The sequence below is a fragment of the Corella eumyota genome, chromosome 4 (genome assembly GCF_963082875.1).
Source record: "Corella eumyota chromosome 4, kaCorEumy4.1, whole genome shotgun sequence".
In the NCBI taxonomy this organism is placed as follows: domain Eukaryota; kingdom Metazoa; phylum Chordata; class Ascidiacea; order Phlebobranchia; family Corellidae; genus Corella; species Corella eumyota.
In genome coordinates, this window is record NC_137493.1 from 17,055,048 (window position 1) to 17,072,945 (window position 17,898).

Consider the following 17,898-nt stretch of genomic DNA (forward strand, 5'->3'; position numbering starts at 1 on the left):
AAAATCAGGCAAACTAAAATAAAAGTTAAAAATAAACACCATGAAAATTGTGACGTCACTACATACACACGTGATGTGTATACTACATACACACGTGATGTGTACTACATACACACTGATAAAGAAAAATAAAAAAAAATTCTAAACCAACAAAAAGTTTTTTAGTTATTGGCAAAAATTAAAAATTTAATTAAAAAATTTATTGGAGCAAACATTATTGGAGCAAACTTTAAAGGACGAAATGTCATGTTAGGAACTCAGATCCGAATCGGAAAAGATAATGTTTCGGGAAACCAAACCCCGCTAGAACTAAACTTCGCACGGCACGTACTTGGAAACCTTTCATCCATTACCATGACGATCACCCTCAGTAGGGTTGGTATTTAGCTGAACAACATAAGGTGGCTATTCACAATAAAACGAGTCGTCGTCACTTTATTTGAACAGTTAAAAGTTACACAGCGTAGAAAAGCGAGTTAAATAAAAAGTAGTATTCAAAATATTAAATATTTAGTAAACTGACAATATTTTTATAGAGTATAAGCTCAACATATTTATTTAATGTGGTGTTATAAATGATATCAACAAAAGATTTAATATTTTTTTTTTATACTTACAATTTTATAAATAACTTTTCGCGGTCTAAAATTGGTCGTTAACAAAAACAAAATTGGTTTCAACAAAATAAAAATCTTTGTAAAACGTAAGTTCAAAATAAAAATGATTAAATAATTTGTGGGTTGAAATAAAAAAAAACTAAACAATAATAAAAAAAGTATTTAAGTAATATTTTAATATTTATTGTCGTTGATTTTAGATCAGTGCAATTAAATTTTTACTAATTACTTTGAATTTTAATAATGATTTGCTCTTACTTAACATAGATTTAAATTTAAACAACATTTTTGGTAATTTATCTTTACAAAAAAAGCATAACATTATAAAAAATAAATTTAATATCTTGTCAGTCTAATAATCATAATGGCAGAAGAAGCTGGTCAAATCGTAGCACAGCAAATAGTTAGTTCGTGTAGCGGAAAACTTTTGTTTATGGAATTTCAGTTGCATGGAGCTGCAGCTGAGAACATGGTTTATGTAGTGACTGGTACAGCTGCTGCAGTAGGAGTCGGTGCATGTGCATACACTTTATATAAAAGTGAAAACAAGGAAAAGTTCTGTACAGATATGCTTAAAATTTTAGTAGCAGCTGCTGGTGGGGCTGCTTTTATTAACCGAGTGACGTCAGGATCTCTTTCTGTCCACGTCATAGCTAAGGATCATGAGGTAATGGATCTTATTCTGACCGACTATGTTTCGAAAAATATGCTAAACAGATTAAACGAATATGTGGCCGAGTGTTCTGAAGATTTTGGCAAGTTTGATAAAGTTAAGCTTATGGGTGTTAAGGTTATTGAAACGGACGAAACCTACGAAGAAATGAAGTTGGAAGCTGATGAAAGATTAACTACGATGTTGGCACAGGTAATTTGAATAAAACAATAATAAACAATAATAATTTTGACAAAAGAATGATAAAAATAGATTTTTCAGTTTTTTAAATTCAATATAATTGTAAAATATGGATTTTAAATTTAAAAATTTAATTTAACTCCAAATTTTTTTAATAAGGTAATAAATGTAAATAAAACACAAACATTTAAATTTTACTTTTTTGTTTGTTACAGACAGATGACAAACAAGTTGATGTCGGTAAGTTTAAACTTAAAGAGATGGTTCGGTCGCAGAGTTTCTTTTTTAATTATGTTGGAATTTTTCCAACTTGCACGAGGATACCATTATTTTAAAAATTGGTCAAATAGTTTTTGAGATATCGGAATTTGAAGGTAAATATTGTAAATAGTCCCAACGCTCGCGAGTCACGTGACGCACGACGTCATCGTCGGAAGTTCATATGCTGGCAGACATAGGAAAATAGCCTTATTTTGCCCTCTCTGAGCCGTTTGTTGTACTTTTTTAAAAAAGTTTTTTTGCAGAAAACAAACTTAGCATGAAAAGCAAAGTTTATCCACATTATATAAGACAGTTGTTACTTTTTAAGTATTTTTAATTGGGTAGGCCGTATTTAAAAAATTTAACAAATTATGACTATGCTGTTAATTTTGAAAGTTTACCAACCAAAAAATCTTACAAACACTTGCAAGAAAGACCAGGTCAACTAAGTGTTATTGAAGCAAAGTTTACCTGTTAACACAGTCTTCGTTTTGTTTAAAATAAAATCACTTCGTTGTTGTTAACTAATATATTGTCAAATTGTTCAAGTTAGCTTATATATATATAAAGTCTATATAGACGATATATAACAATAATTTTGGTTAAATTTTTCCAAGTATAAAGCACAAACTAAAGTTAAGAAAGGCAGCGAACACTAATATTTGTTGCCAGGGGTACAAGTACTTATGTATATTGTAGGTTATATTAAAAATTGTTTGGAATTATTAATAAAAAAACACATTAAAGATGTTAACCAGAATATTTAGTGTTTATAGTTTATTGATGTATAATATACTTTATGTGTCTTAACCCATGTGACGTTTAGCGATTAGAACTATTTTTATATGATACCCAACAAAATTGTCGGATATATTAAATTTTAAACAAAACCTACTGTTCTAACAGGTAAACTTTGCTTCGGTAACACTCAGTTGACTTGTCTGTTTCTTTTAAGTGTTTGTCAGCCAATATCAACCGTTTCTAGCTGGTAAATTTTCAAAATTAACAGCATAGCCTTAATTTGTTAGAATTTTTCACATACAGCCTACCTAATTAAAAACACTTTAAAAGTAAAAAATGTCTTATATATTATGACGTCGTGCGTCACGTGACTCGCGAGCGTAGAGACTTTCCCTATTTAAAATATTTTAACTACAAATTCCGATATTTTAAAAACTACTTGACCAATTTTTAAAATAACAGTATCCTCGTGCAATTTGGAAAAATTTCAACATAATTAAAAAAGAAACTCTGCGACTACACCATTTTTTTAAAAATAAATTTGAAAAATTCAAGAATTCGAAATATAATATTTATATTATTTCCTATATTAAATCATAGTAAATATAAGTTGAAAAAATTAACAATTGACAAATAAATCTGAACAATTTTTTAAACAGAACAAATATCTAAAGAATTTGAAAAACGATTTTATCCGAAAAGTTTTCTGTATAAGGATGATCAATCAAGCGTGTCCAGCGGGGTAGGAACTTTATCCAGTGCGCAACCAAGCATGTCTGATCTATCAAGCGTATCAGGTCACATGACCCGATCAAAACCAACAACACAGTCACGTTTAAAAGGTAAACAATATTAAAGAGAAAGTAATATACCACTGCTTACTCTGTAGCGCCCACCACCGGTCAGTTTTTTTCTTAATTTTTTATTTTATTTTAGATCAAAATCTTCAGCAAGTGAATTTGCAAACTCTATTTGACTTAGAAGGTAATAAATAAAATAATGTTAAATTTAACTTATTTTTAAACAATAAACGAATAAAACATTAAAAATCAGTTTACTTTAATTGCGCTAAAATTCATTTTTGTAATAAGCTGAATTTAAATCTGAAACTTTACAATAGTTATGTTACTGATAATATTTCACGTGTAAAAATATTAACAGAAAAGTCAATGAACCACTGGACCAAGGGTGAATATGACAAGTCATTTTTAAAGCTAAAAACCCTGCACAAATTCGGAGCAAACATCAATTACATTCCTAAACTCACCAAGCTCTATGTCTCAAGTTTAATGACGGACAGATTCGATACCGCTATGGAAATCATTACCGAGATGACGTCACTGATCCAAAACCACACTCGATTGGACGCAGAACAAATTAACTCATTCGCTCGTACTCTTCATAATAAAGAGAAATATCCGGAAGGAATTTTGTTTAACGGAGTATTAGCAAATATGTTAATGAATGAAGAAGGGGATCCGAACAAAATTGTTCGATTTTTAGATTTATGGTTAGTTGGAATAAGTTTGTGTGTTAATAAACTTAAGAAAAAAGAAAACAAGAAGAATATAATTCAAAGTCACGTGGCTCCACTTATGCAGAGAATAAAAACTTTAGTTATTGATAACAAACATATTGACGTCATCAACAAAGCTGGTTATTTAACTTGGATCGGGAGTTACGAAAACAAAATGAAAATCAATGATGCGTTTCAAACACTTAAAACTGGGTTGAATTTGATGGATAACGAGTTTGGATCAAATGCAAATCAACACAAAGTTTACGGCCAACTTTTATATGACATTGGTGATTATTATAAAAGTAAATCACAATACTCGGAGGCACAAGAAAATTATCTTCAAGCAATCAAAGCTTACGAGAAAGCTGAGGATATGGACGATGGAATAAGAATATGGAGGATCCATAATTGTAATTCTCAGTTGTCTGAGATCAACAAACAACTTCAATCTTTATCTAAAAAGTAAAATAAATTTAAGTTTAAAGTTAACACCGAACTACAACCAAGTTGTGGTAACCATTGTTTAAACAATAACCATTCAGAGTGTTCTGTGACATCATATTGTGCGTTGTAATTGTTTTAACGCCACAAACTTAATACTGGTTAAACGTTAACATGTTGTACCAATATTGGTTCCTATACAGGTTTAAGATATAAACTCTTGCTTAAAAACAAAATTGTAATCCTATGTTTTGTGTTTTCTTTAATTTCTGTGCATGATTTATTAACCATCAGTAGTTTGTATATAAATGTATTTAACCAAATTGTCTTAATTGCTTATGCTAAATAAACAATAACAATAATCTTTTTTGTACCTAGACTATGGTTAAGGTTAAATAGTTAATGCTTTAGGACCTGTGACGTCATCACATACTTATATGACGTCATAGATAAACAACATTGAAAAAGTTTTAAAACCAACAAAAAGTCAAAGAAAAATTGCATATAGTTTAAAACCCTTAAAATACTTTGTAATTAAACATTTAATTATAAAAATATTGGTAATATTTAAACAACAATTCACTTTATAAAACCCTATACATCCTTTAAGACTAACAGCGATGAGACATAAAATAGAAAGTGTAACAACAAAAATAGTTTCGAATATAGAGATTAAAAAAACACTAACCTAACCCATTATAAGATATATATTGATTACATTTGTTACAGTTTTTTAAATTTATAAATACTCGAACTGTAAATAACGAGAGTATTACAGGGACTCTAAAGTACCATCATTCGACCTACATCTTAAAAAAATTATCAATCACTAAGTCCAAAACCCCAGTACAAAAAATAATAAAATAAAACTTGGCAACAAAATGGTTTCCACCTTTCACATTTTATTTAATTAAATTCAAATTAAACAAAATAAATTGGAGATCAAGATTTTAACCACAATTATTCCAACAATAAAAACATGATCAGTATTTTTAAACAATATCCAAATGGTAAACTGTTATTCTCCCAAAAAAGTCGGTAAAAGACTTAAAAATAATCTTCATAGTTTGTATATTTGGGTTTATAGAGTTTTCATTTAAATTAAAATTTAAGTCAAAAGTTTGGATAGAGTTGATATCGTCAGGATAAATATCAGTAGAACATAAAATTCCTTCTTTATCAGAAACTTCAATAGTGCAATGCTTGCTACTAAACCCACCTTGGAATTGGAGTTTTAACTGATTAAGTTTGCTTATATCTAACGAGTTTTCAAACAAAAGTTTAATCCATTGGTGCTCACCCTATAAACAATATTGGAAGAAATTATTTAGAAATTGTGTTTTTAAAGCAGTTTTAAACATAACCATTATTTATTTCAATCAGTGAATACTTATACAGTTATCCAGTATAATACTTGTATTCCCATGCAAACTTATATTAAGATAGATTTTCAATCCATAACAGAATTACCTTGCCATGCATTATTATATTAGTACTACCATTAAGAAAGAAAAGGCAAAACTTGTTTGTAGAACTTAGATTGCTTTAGTTCATGGATATGAATGGTTAACTCGGCATGCACATAACACTTATGCCATGCAGTATAACTAATAGTTTAAAGCAATAAAGCAAACGGTTAAAGATTTTAATAGTTCGCTGCAGGCGAAGTATTAAACCCATTTTAATTGTTACTCATCCATGCAATAATCAGATTAATATGACTTGCAATATAAGGGAGAACTGTTATTTAAAAGTTAAATGCAAAATAAAGGTAACTTGGTTAGCTATACCAATGTTACACCAAGATGATTTAGCAAGCGTTCTGTGCCGCCTAAATGTTATTTAGCTAACCTACCTTTGTCCTGTCATATAGAACATAGAAATTATTTAGAAATTAAAGTTGGCAAATTACAACGTTTATGTGATAATATTTCACTGTTAAGGTTAACCTTCTAAATTCTTATCAGTTCATGCAATTTAGTAACATTATTTTGCATGCAGTTTGTTACAAAATAAATTTTTTTTTTCTAATTGACAAAACCCTTTTTTAGGTAAACAAAATAAACAATTATAAAAACCTGATCAGAATTCCAACAGGTTTCAGGTTTCCCATCGAGCAAATATTTCTTCCCGTATTGTTTTGTGTCCCTGTTTAGAACACTGCTAACTTGGATCCTCACCGAGTCCTTCAACATCGACATTTTTTCCAAGAACACAAAAACTAACGCCGCTGATGATTAGAATTGAACCAATAATTTGTCCTAAACAATTAAAACTTTGTTATAATTAGTTTAATAAACAAAAACATTGGAAAGCTAAAATGACCGGCAGCGTGGTGTAGTGGTCAGAACACTTCCTACCCTACATAAGGTCATAAATTTGACCCCTGAAGCTCTTTTGCTGTAGCGCTTAATTAAGGCGCTATTAACATCATGAACTTCTACTGAGCCTACACTTAATCAGCAGCTTAATTATTGGACAATTATAATCTATATAATATCCCAAACTGCGAAAGTCAACATAAAACTGGGTCAGGGTAACTGAAGTCACCCTTCCCACATCAACAGATCAAGGATAAAAGAAATAAAAACTATAAATCTTGTTTTAATTTACTTACTGGTTGTAATTCTTTCTCCAAGGCAATATCCAGATATAGTTGTGAACAAAAGAGTTAAAGAGTTGGTTAAAGGCACAGCAAGAGTTATATCTAAAACATAAAACAAAGTTTAAAATAAGGTTTCTAAAATTTAAATGCTCATAGCTTTTCAATTAAGTAAATATACCAAACAATTCTTTCTGTAACTTGTAAGTTAATACTGACCTGTTATAGATAGAGCAATATAATACAACACTGATCCAAACTGGTTAACAAGTAAAGGCAAACCACATCTCCAATTAAGAACTAAATACGAAAGTTTTCGGAAAATTTCTTTGTATTGTTTGTCCTCTTTTATTTGGTCAAATCCTTTGCTACCTTTCTTAATAAATGGGTTGGTTATTCCCCAACAAAAAGCAGCCAAAACTACGCATAATATTGCTTGCCACATAAACTTTTAGTTGCAATAAAGTAAAAATTGTTTGAAATTATCAAGTTACTATGCACACGTGCGCTGTTTGTATACAGTAACTACTTTAAACATGAGCAGTAAACACTTTTTTGCCATAAAATATTACTATTATGTTTTAACAAATATAAACTACTTTTTATGTAATCACAATTAAACAAAATTTTACTAATTTTAGGTTTAATCTATTTTTTAACATAAACCTTAATATTAAATTGGCATACAATAAAATACATTTATAACAACTTTTCTATGAACAAACCTGTTTATAAAACTAGAGCACTTACTATTAAACTACAATCAACTATATAACCTTTTACCATATGCTAAATACAAGGCCTAACTATAAGGATAATCAGGAAAAAAAACGTTAAACGTACAAACGTATTCTACTTCAAGCTTAAAAGCGCAAAGCGAAAAATATGACGTCATTATATGGTATGTTAGTTAAGGTTAGGTTAAAAGTGAACGTTAAATATTAATTAGTGGTATTTTATTTGGTTTTATAATTTGTTTAATTAAATATTAGAGCAAACTTTAAAGGACGAAATGTCATGTTAGGAACTCAGATCCGAATCGGAAAAGATAATGTTTCGGGGAACCCCCCGCTAGAACAAAACTTCGCGCCGCACGTGCTTGGAAACCTTTCATTCATTACCATGACGATTACATTCAGTAGGGTTGGTATTTAGCTGAACAACAACACAAGGTTGCCATTCACAATAAAACAAGACGTCGCCACTTTATTTGAACAGTTAAAAGTTACACAGCGTAGAAAAAGCGAGTGAAATAAAAAGTAGTATTCAAAATATTAAATATTTTATAGAGTATAAGCTCAACATATTTATTTTATGGAGTTTCATAAAAGATATTTACAAAGGCTTTAATATTTTAAATCTTTTGATACTAACAACTCGATAAATATTGTTTTGTTGCCAAACAACTTTCATTAACTTAAACGAAATTGTTTTTAACAAAGTATAAATGGCTAATTGGCAAAAATTAAAATAAGATAAAATAATAAACTAATTTGTTAAAAAAGGTGAATGGTCTTTAAAATAATATTTTAACCTTAAACGTTTACGATTTTAGGCTAGTGGTGACCTTACCCACTGCTCTATAGCCTATTAAGTTTTCTCTTTGTGTTTTTAGTTCTCATGATTTGTTTTGATTTAATTTAGGTTACAGTTAATAAAAAACAATTTAATATTTTAAAAATCAAAGCATTAAAAAATCGCAGGTAAATTAACTTTTAAACAAACTACAACGAAAACGTTTTACGAAATATATATCGTATCTACCGAATTAACATCATGGCAGGAAAACCAGGTCAAATGGTTGAACAAATAAATCAACAAATCGAACCCGAAGATCCACAAAACCAACCCGAAGATCCACAAAACCAACCCGAAGATCCACAAAACCAACCCGAAGATCCACAAAACCAAGAAGATCCACAAAACCAACCTGAAGATCCACAAAACCAAGAAGATCCACAAAACCAACCCGAAGGTCCACAAAACCGACCCGAAGGTCCACAAAACCAACCCGAAGATCCACAAAACCAACCCGAAGATCCACAAAACCAACCCGAAGATCCACAAAACCAACCCGAAGATCCACAAAACCAACCCGAAGGTCCACAAAACCGACCCGAAGGTCCACAAAACCAACCCGAAGGTCAAGAAGGAGCGGAACCAGGACAAAATCAACAAATCAATATTATTCACGAGTTACATCAACATATCCAACAACAACAAGTTCCGATCAGTAGATTCAATCTTAACCTTAAATTTATGGAGTTAAGGTTGGAAGGACGCGCAGCCGAAATCATGGCCTTTGTAACAACAGGAGCTGTTATAGGGGCAGCTGCAATAGGAGTCGGTGCATTTGCTTACACTTTATTTACAAGTGAAAACAAGGAAAAGTTCTGTAAAGATATGTTTAATATTGTAGTAGCAGCTGCTGTTGGGGCTGCTTTTATTAACCGAGTGACACCAGGTTCTCTTTCTGTCCACGTCATACCTAAAGATCAAGAAACAATGGATCTTATTCTGGCCGACTATGTTTCGAAAAATATGCTAAAGAGATTGAACGAATATCTGGCCAAATATGCTTTGGATTTTGGCAAGTTTGATAAAGTTGAGCTTATGGGTGTTGAGGTTATTGAAACGGACAAAACCTACGAAGAAATGAAGTTGGAAGCTGATGAAAGATTAACTACGATGTTGGCACAGGTAATTTGATTAAAACAATAATAAAAATAGATTTTACTGGTAATTAAATTTGAATATAATTGTAAAATATAGATTTTTAAATTTAAAAAATTTAATTTAATTCCGAACTTTTCTAATAAGGTAATAAATTCAAATAAAACACAAATATTTAAACGTTACTTTTGTTTATTACAGACAGATGACAAACAAGTTGATGTCGGTAAGTTTAAACCTAAATAGATTCGGTTGCAGAGTTTTTTTTTTAATTATGTTGAAATTTTTCCAACTTGCACGAGGATACCATAATTTTAAAAATTGGTCAAATAGTTTTTGAGATATCGGAATTTGAAGGTAAATATTGTAAATAGTCCCAACGCTCGCGAATCACGTGACGCACGTCGTCGGAAGTTCATATGCTGGCAGACATAGGATAATAGCCTTATTTTGCCCTCTCTGAGCCGTTTGTTGTACTTTAAAAAAAAAAATTGCAGAAAACAAACTTAGCATGAAAAGCAAAATTTATCCACATTATATAAGTCAGTTGTTACTTTTTAAGTATTTTTAATTGGGTCGGCCGTATTTAAAAATTTTAACAAATTATCGGTATGCTGTTAATTTTAAAAGTTTACCAGTCAAAAACGCTTACAAACTCTTTCAAAAAACGGAAAGGTCAACTAAGTCTTATTAAAGCAAAGTTTACCGTTAACACAGTCTTAGTTTTGTTTAAAATAAAATCACTTTAACGTTGGTAACTAATATATTGTCAAATTGTTCAAGTTAGCTTATATATATATAAAGTCTATACAGACGATATATACTTTTATTTTGGTTATATTTTCAAAGTGTAAAGAACAAACTATAGTTAAGAAAGGCAGTAAACACTAATATTTGTTGCCAGGGGTACAAATACTTACGTATATTGTACGTTATATTTAAAAAATTGTGTTACAAGATAAGTTTGGTCGTCTCGTAATTTAGCCTAACGTTTAGGTGGCGATATAATAAAGGTCCTAATTGTATTAAACCCTCACCCTTAACTGTTTATTAGGACGAGACGATCTCCCTAATTTAGTAAAGCCTAGGATACCCCGCTTTAACGGTCCACCGTAAAAACCAAGTTGGCTAACTCTGTTATTTATATTAACATGTACGGTAGGTGTGTAAGCTTACTTTTAATAATCAATAAAAACTACTAAAACAATACTTGCAATAAAAACATAAGAGTAATGAAACAGTATAAAAACAATACGACTACACCTAACCGCACCCAAGTCAGAACTAACCTTTTGGTAGGCGCTACATACAACATTCGGCGCTACATTTCCGTTTAGGGCAAGATATCCCGATAAAGTTAACTAACTAGATATAATAGGGCATATACAGACTATCAGGTGTCAGGAGCCACTGACGCATGACAAAACATATATGTTACACCCCCCCACTTAAATACAACCAACTCCTGTGGTTGAAATACTACAAAAAACAGATTCCTTATGACATAAAGAAAACATCAACAATTACAATACTTAGAGGTAAAAAAAACGTAGGCCTGCAATAACATTGTGATACAAAAAGTGAAACAAACATTTAAATACTACTAAAGGCACGACAACAACAAAATCTGAACTTTTACGTTACAGGAAAATTCAATACAACAACAAACTATTTAAGTGTAAGCGTTAATAGTGTTTTAAATAACAAACACAATTAAGAGTAAAAGAAAACAAGAAACGCATTATAAACTACAAAACATGTTTAAGTGAAAGAAAAAACAATACTGTTGGTTATGATCAACGCAAGTCTAAAGTGACAATAATGTGCAAGTAAACAAAAACGAGGGAAATTTAGTGAGATAATATAGAAAAACATAAAAAATATCATTATACGTGGAAAATTCCCAGCTACTAACTTCTGCTCTTGTTGCAGGTTTCTTTTAAGGGCCATATGTTTAATCTTGTGGGCAGGGTCTTGATAAGCCTGTTTGTCCAGATTTAGAATATTAAATTTAGTAGACGTTTTCGTCCCACCCTTATCAAGTATTAAAGTGTTTACCATGTTGGGTAAAATCACAACTTCATTGCAATATTTATCTGAGGCATACGATGTTTTTACAATTTGCCTAAAATAGTCATTTAATACTGATTCCCACGTTCTTCTAATATTTTTGCAGTAGTTATGCTTTAACCCATAGCGTGGCTGATTTATTTGATTTAATTTACTGGAACAACTGCGAATTCGGACATATTGTTGTGCCAACATCGCCTTTCTCTGTTTTGCAGTTTTATGCAGGCCACCAACAACAGGGTTCTTTATATTTCTTGATTCATCGACTGAATCCATAACCGAATGTGGTAAATTATTTCTTTTCAGTTTGGACTCCATATCTGTCAAATCCAACTTCTCAAATGGGATTTCTTCTTCATTTTTATTGGCCTTTCGAGCCAAGATTGTTAACTGACGGTAAACGCCGGGGATAAGCATTTTGTGCACTGTGGCTTCCAAAGCCCTTTGAATAATTACATTGTAATCCAGCGCGTAAACATTGATGTCTCTTTGCTGAATTTTCGATTTTAGAATGACATCAATTTGGCCAAGAAATAAATGTCTCTTTTGTGCATCCGTGGCTTCAATACATGTACAAAACGAATTAAATTCATAAAAAAACTAAATAAAATTTTCTCCCGTTAGAAACCGTGGAGGAGTTATAACGTTAATATAAAACGGGGGCACATCATAACATCCATATACTACCATACTAACATAAGCATAGATTCCCAAGTACTGACTATATCTAACAGAGCTAGCACGGTGGCGGGGTCCTGGCGCGCTCGCCAATTTGTTACAAGATAAGTTTGATCGTCTCGTAATTTAGCCTAACGTTTAGGTGGAGATATAATAAAGGTCCTAATTGTATTAAACCCTCACCCTTAACTGTTTATTAGGACGAGACGATCTCCCTAATTTAGTAAAACCTAGGATACCCCGCTTTAACGGTCCACCGTAAAAACCAAGTTGGCTAACTCTGTTATTTATATTAACATGTACGGTAGGCGTGTAAGCTTACTTTTAATAATCAATAAAAACTACTAAAACAATACTTGCAATAAAAACATAAGAGTAATAAAACAGTATAAAAACAATACGACTACACCTAACCGCACCCAAGTCAGAACTAACCTTTTGGTAGGCGCTACATACAACATTCGGCGCTACATTTCCGTTTAGGGCAAGATATCCCGATAAGGTTAATTAATTAGATATACTAAGGCATATACAGACTATCAGGTGTCAGGAGCCACTGACGCATAACAAAACATATATGTTACAATTGTTTGAAATTATTAATAAAAAAACACATTAAAGATGTTAACCAGAATATTTAGTTTATAGTTTATTGATGTATAATATACTTGTGTCTTAACCCATGTGACGTTTAGTGATTAGAACTATTTTTATATGATACCCAACAAAACTGTCGGATATATTAAGTTTTAAGCAAAACCTACTGTTCTAACAGGTAAACTTTGCTTCGGTAACACTCAGTTGACTTGTCTGTTTCTTGTAAGTGTTTGTCAGCCAATATCAACCGTTTCTAGCTGGTAAATCTTCAAAATTAACAAGATAACCTTAATTTGTTAGAATTTTTTAAATACAGCCTAACTAATTAAAAATACTTTAAAAGTAAAAAATGTCTTATATAACATGGCTAAATATTTCTTTTCATGCCAAGTTTGTTTTTTTGCAAAAAAATTTTTAAAAAAAGTACAACAAACGGCTTAGAAAGACCAAAATAAGAATATTTTCTTGTGTCTGCCAGCGTATGAACTTAAGACGATGACGTCGTGCGTCACGTGACTCGCGAGCGTAGGGACTTTCCCTATTTATAATATTTTAACTACAAATTCCGATATTTTAAAAACTACTTGACCAATTTTTAAAATAATAGTATCCTCGTGCAAGTTGGAAAAATTTCAACATAATTAAAAAAAAAACCTGCGACTACACCATTTTTTTTAAAATAAATTTGAAAAATTCAAGAATTCGAAATATAATATTTATATTATTTCTTATATCAAATCATAGTAAATATAAGTTGAAAAAATAACAAATTGACAAATAAATCTGGACAATTTTTTGAACAGATAAAATTTCTAAAGAATTTGAAAAACGATTTTATCCGAAAAGTTTTCCGTATAAGGACGATCAATCAAGCGGGTCCAGCGCATATGGAACTTTATCGAGTGGGTATGGGACTTTATCGAGTGGGTATGGGTCTTCATCGAGTGGGTTTGGGTCTTCATCGAGTGGGTTTGGGTCTTCATCGAGTGGGTTTGGGTCTTTGTTCAGTGCGCAATCAACCGTGCCTGATCCATCAAGCGTATCAGGTCACATGACCCGAACAAAACCACCAACACAGCCACGTTTAAAAGGTAAACAATATTCTTAAGATCCAATACATACTATCCACTTCTTACTCTATAGCGCCCACTACCGATTAGTTTATCTTTCATTAATTTGTTTTTTTTTAATTATTTGCAGATCAAAATCGCCAAAAAGTGGATTTACAAACTTTATTTGACTTCGAAGGTATATATAATAATGTTAAAAACAATAAGCAAATAAAACTTAAAAAACCAGTTTACATTATTTGCGCTAAAATTTATTTTTGTAGTAAAAGTAATTTTTCGCGTGTTAAAATATTAACAGAAAAGTCAGTGAGGCACTGGACCAATGGTGAATATGACAAGTCATTTTTGGAGCTAAAAACCCTGCACAAATTCGGAGCAAACATCAATTACATTCCTAAACTCACCAAGCTCTATGTCTCAAGTTTAATGACGGACAAATTCGATACTGCTATGAAAATCATTACCGAAGTTACGTCACTGATCCAAAACCACACTCAATTGGATGCAGAACAAATTAACCCATTTGCTCATACCTTTTATAATAAAGAGAAATATCTGGAAGGAATTTTGTTTAATGGAGTATCAGTAAATATGTTGATGGATGAAGAAGGAAATCCAAACAAAAACATTAGAATTTTAGATTTATGTTTATTTAGAATAAGTTTGTGTGTTAATAGACTTAAGGAAAACGAAAACAAGAAGAATATAATTCAACGTCACGTGGCTCCACTCATGCAGAGAATAAAAACTTTAGTTATTAACAACAAACATCTTGACGTCATCAACAAAGCTGAGTGTTTATGTTTGATCGGGGATAACGAAAACTTAATGGAAATCGATGATGCGCTACAAACCTACAAAACTGGGTTGAATTTGATGGATAACGAGTTTGGCTCAAATGCAAATAAACACAAAGTTTACGGTGATCTTTTGTCTGACATTGGTCTTTATTATAATAGAAAATCACAATACTCGGAGGCAGAAGAAAATATTCTTCAAGCAATCAAAGCTTACGGGAAAGCTGAGGATATGGACGACGAATGGAAGAAAATGGTGATCCAGGGTTGTAATTCTTATTTGTCTGAGATCAACAAACAACTTCAATCTTCATCTAAGAAGTAAAATGAATTCAAGTTTCAAAGTTAACACCGAACTACAACCAAGTTGTGGTAACCATTGTTCTAACAATCACCATTCTGATTGTTCGGTGACGTCATATTGAGCGTTGTAATTGTTTTAACGCTACCCACTTAATACTGGTTAAACATTAACATATTGTACCAATATTGGTTCCTATACAGGTTGAAGATATAAACTCTTGTTTAAAAACAAAATTGTAATCCTGTGTTTTTTGTTTTCTTTAATTTCTGTGCATGATTTATTAACCATTAGTAGTTTGTATATAAATGTATTTAACCAAACTGTCTTAATTGCTTATGCTTAATAAACAATAGAACTGATTTATTTTGTACTTAGACTATGGTTAAGGTTAAATAGTTAATACTATAGGACCTGTGACGTCATCACATACTTATATGACGTCATAGATAAACAACATTAAAAAAATTTCGAAACCAACAAAAAGTCAAAGAAAAATTAAAAGATTTGATTAAATGAATAAATTTAAAAAAATATTAACAATACCGCCCCTAGTGACGAATTATATTTAAATAAACATTTCTTATAGAAAATAAAATTAAAACAGGCTCACATATAAACTAAAATATATTCTTTTCTATACATCTTAAATTTTAAAGACTCACAAAACCTGATCAGCAATCTAGCATTTAAAACCTTAGTTCAACTTCAAATAGTTTAATACCCGTTAAAATACTTCGTAATTAAACATTTAATTATAAAAACATTGGTAATATTTAAACAATTAACTTTATAAAACGTTATATATCCTTATACCACGTGGTCTGATATTAAATTATTAAAAATCTAATTATAATATTATATATGTAATAATAACTAAACAAAAATTATTAATTTACTAAAAACTTTTTACGTAACTTTTGACATACTTCTTATCTTACAAACGCTACAGCTAAACAAAAATTAACGTAAAGTTTATAAACCTAAAATATAACCATTATGTTTTAACATATATAAACTACTGTATAAGTAACCACAATTAAACAAAATTTTACTAATTTTAGGTTAAATCTATTTCTAAACATAAACGTTATTACTAAATTGGCATACAATAAAATATATTTATAACAACTCTACTATAAACAAACCTGTTGTTTAAACAACAGCACTTACTATTAAACTATTATCAATTATACAACATTTCAACATATGCTAAATACAAGGCTCAACTATAAGGATAATTAAGAAAAAATGTTAAACGTACAAACGTATTTTACTTCAAGCTTAAAAACGCAAAGCGAAAAATATGACGTTATTATATGGTGTGTTAGTTAAGGTTAGGTTAAAAGTGAATGTTTAAGATTGGTTGTTAATATTTTACTGTTGTTAATGTAAAAAACAAAAAATTTATAAACTAACTTTAAAATTTTTAAAATAATATGATTTATTTGTTTTAAATTTATTTTAAATTATATAAGTAAAAATTGTGTAAGCTTATAAACTGTGCTTACATTTTTTTAACATAATTTCCCCCCTTTTCTTTTTGTTTTTTTTTGAAACTAACTTTGATGTAAAAAAATAAAAACTTTTTAATTTTGTACAATTTTGTGAAAGTTTTTTAACTTCAAACCCCGCTTCTAAAATACGCGGAAACGCAAAAAAAGAGAAAATTTCATAGTCTCTAACCAGCAGAGCTATAATAAGAGATGAAAAAAGGCAGAAAATGCAAGAAAAATATTTAGCGAGGCAGGTACTGTACACGGCGTTTCAAAAACAAGAATTTCAAAAACTAATTTTTTGTCGAATAAATGTTGAAATAAAAATCGATTATAAAAAAGCTGTAAAAATTCTAAAATACAAAACTACTAATAACTAATTCTAGACTAAAGTATTTTACAAATTGCAAAAAAATTACAATTTTAGTTTTTTGTTAAAAATAATTTGCCCAAAAAAATTATCAAAAAGCAGCAATGTGCTTCTGTATTGAGATTTTAAGTATTATTTTACAAATACAAATCGAATATTAATATGGCAATATTTACTTTGTACGATAAACAAAATTAACTATTTACAAAAAGTTAAATTTTAGAAATTTTTCAATTTTTGGATTTTAAATTTGGTCTTGCATAATGTAACGGATTGTTGTAGATTATGACGTGTCAAACGCTAGCCAATCAGAATAAAGGAAAATGAATAAGAAGAAGGTGGTCAATTTTTAGTTTAAAATATCTAGTAAAAATTGACTAAAAATTTATCTAGTGAATTTTAATGAATTTAGTTAAAGGGGGTAAAATGAAAATATGTATTATCTGATTTCGATTAAAATTTTTCATATTTAAAACCAAGATTTTAACAAAAATAACAAAAAAAAATAAAGTTTTAAAATTATCTGAGGTAAAAAAGTTTTAATTTTCGATTTGTACCGAAAATTATGGAACAAAAGTTTTAAAAATGGCTTTTTTAAAATAATTTCAATAAAATAACCGAAATTATTTAACAAAAAAGGCAAAAACAAGAAAAAATTAAGCTAAATTATTTGTTAAAAAGCAAAATTAGATTTACGTAAATGTTGCATTTTAAAAACATGGCAAAAAAGCAAAAACTTGGTTTTAACGTTGCAGCAAAAAAGTGAAAAATATTTTGTAAAATATTTACAATTTATTCCCGAAAAAACAAAT

The 17,898-nt window shown here is 30.0% G+C and overlaps 3 protein-coding genes across 5 annotated transcripts; 2 read left to right on the forward strand and 1 right to left on the reverse strand.

Moving 5' to 3' along the window:
• Nucleotides 1-305: 305 nt before the first annotated feature.
• On the forward strand, nucleotides 306-4,778 carry LOC145749551 (uncharacterized). Of its 2 annotated transcripts, XM_082565347.1 has the most exons (6): nucleotides 306-1,284; nucleotides 1,408-1,482; nucleotides 1,686-1,710; nucleotides 3,132-3,314; nucleotides 3,409-3,456; nucleotides 3,634-4,778. In XM_082565347.1, the coding sequence occupies exons 1-6, from the start codon at nucleotides 982-984 to the stop codon at nucleotides 4,455-4,457; spliced, it is 1,458 nt and encodes a 485-aa protein (XP_082421473.1). In that variant the 5' UTR covers nucleotides 306-981; the 3' UTR covers nucleotides 4,458-4,778. The 2 variants fall into 2 exon arrangements, with proteins under 2 accessions (XP_082421473.1, XP_082421472.1); XM_082565346.1 differs by having other exon boundaries at nucleotides 307-1,482.
• A 524-nt stretch (nucleotides 4,779-5,302) lies between these two features.
• On the reverse strand, nucleotides 5,303-7,494 carry LOC145751117 (nuclear receptor 2C2-associated protein-like). Of its 2 annotated transcripts, XM_082567202.1 has the most exons (4): nucleotides 7,254-7,494; nucleotides 7,050-7,139; nucleotides 6,511-6,693; nucleotides 5,594-5,733 (listed from the first exon to the last, which is right to left on the reverse strand). In XM_082567202.1, exons 1-3 carry the CDS (start codon nucleotides 7,477-7,479, stop codon nucleotides 6,596-6,598), a joined length of 414 nt encoding a protein of 137 aa, XP_082423328.1. In that variant the 5' UTR covers nucleotides 7,480-7,494; the 3' UTR covers nucleotides 5,594-5,733; nucleotides 6,511-6,595. The 2 variants fall into 2 exon arrangements, with proteins under 2 accessions (XP_082423327.1, XP_082423328.1); XM_082567201.1 differs by lacking the exon at nucleotides 7,254-7,494 and having other exon boundaries at nucleotides 5,303-5,733; nucleotides 7,050-7,133.
• A 2,174-nt stretch (nucleotides 7,495-9,668) lies between these two features.
• Nucleotides 9,669-15,559, forward strand: LOC145749552 (uncharacterized). Its single transcript, XM_082565348.1, has 5 exons — nucleotides 9,669-9,734; nucleotides 9,909-9,933; nucleotides 13,856-14,143; nucleotides 14,253-14,300; nucleotides 14,421-15,559. Exons 1-5 carry the CDS (start codon nucleotides 9,690-9,692, stop codon nucleotides 15,242-15,244), a joined length of 1,230 nt encoding a protein of 409 aa, XP_082421474.1. The 5' UTR covers nucleotides 9,669-9,689; the 3' UTR covers nucleotides 15,245-15,559.
• Nucleotides 15,560-17,898: the final 2,339 nt, after the last annotated feature.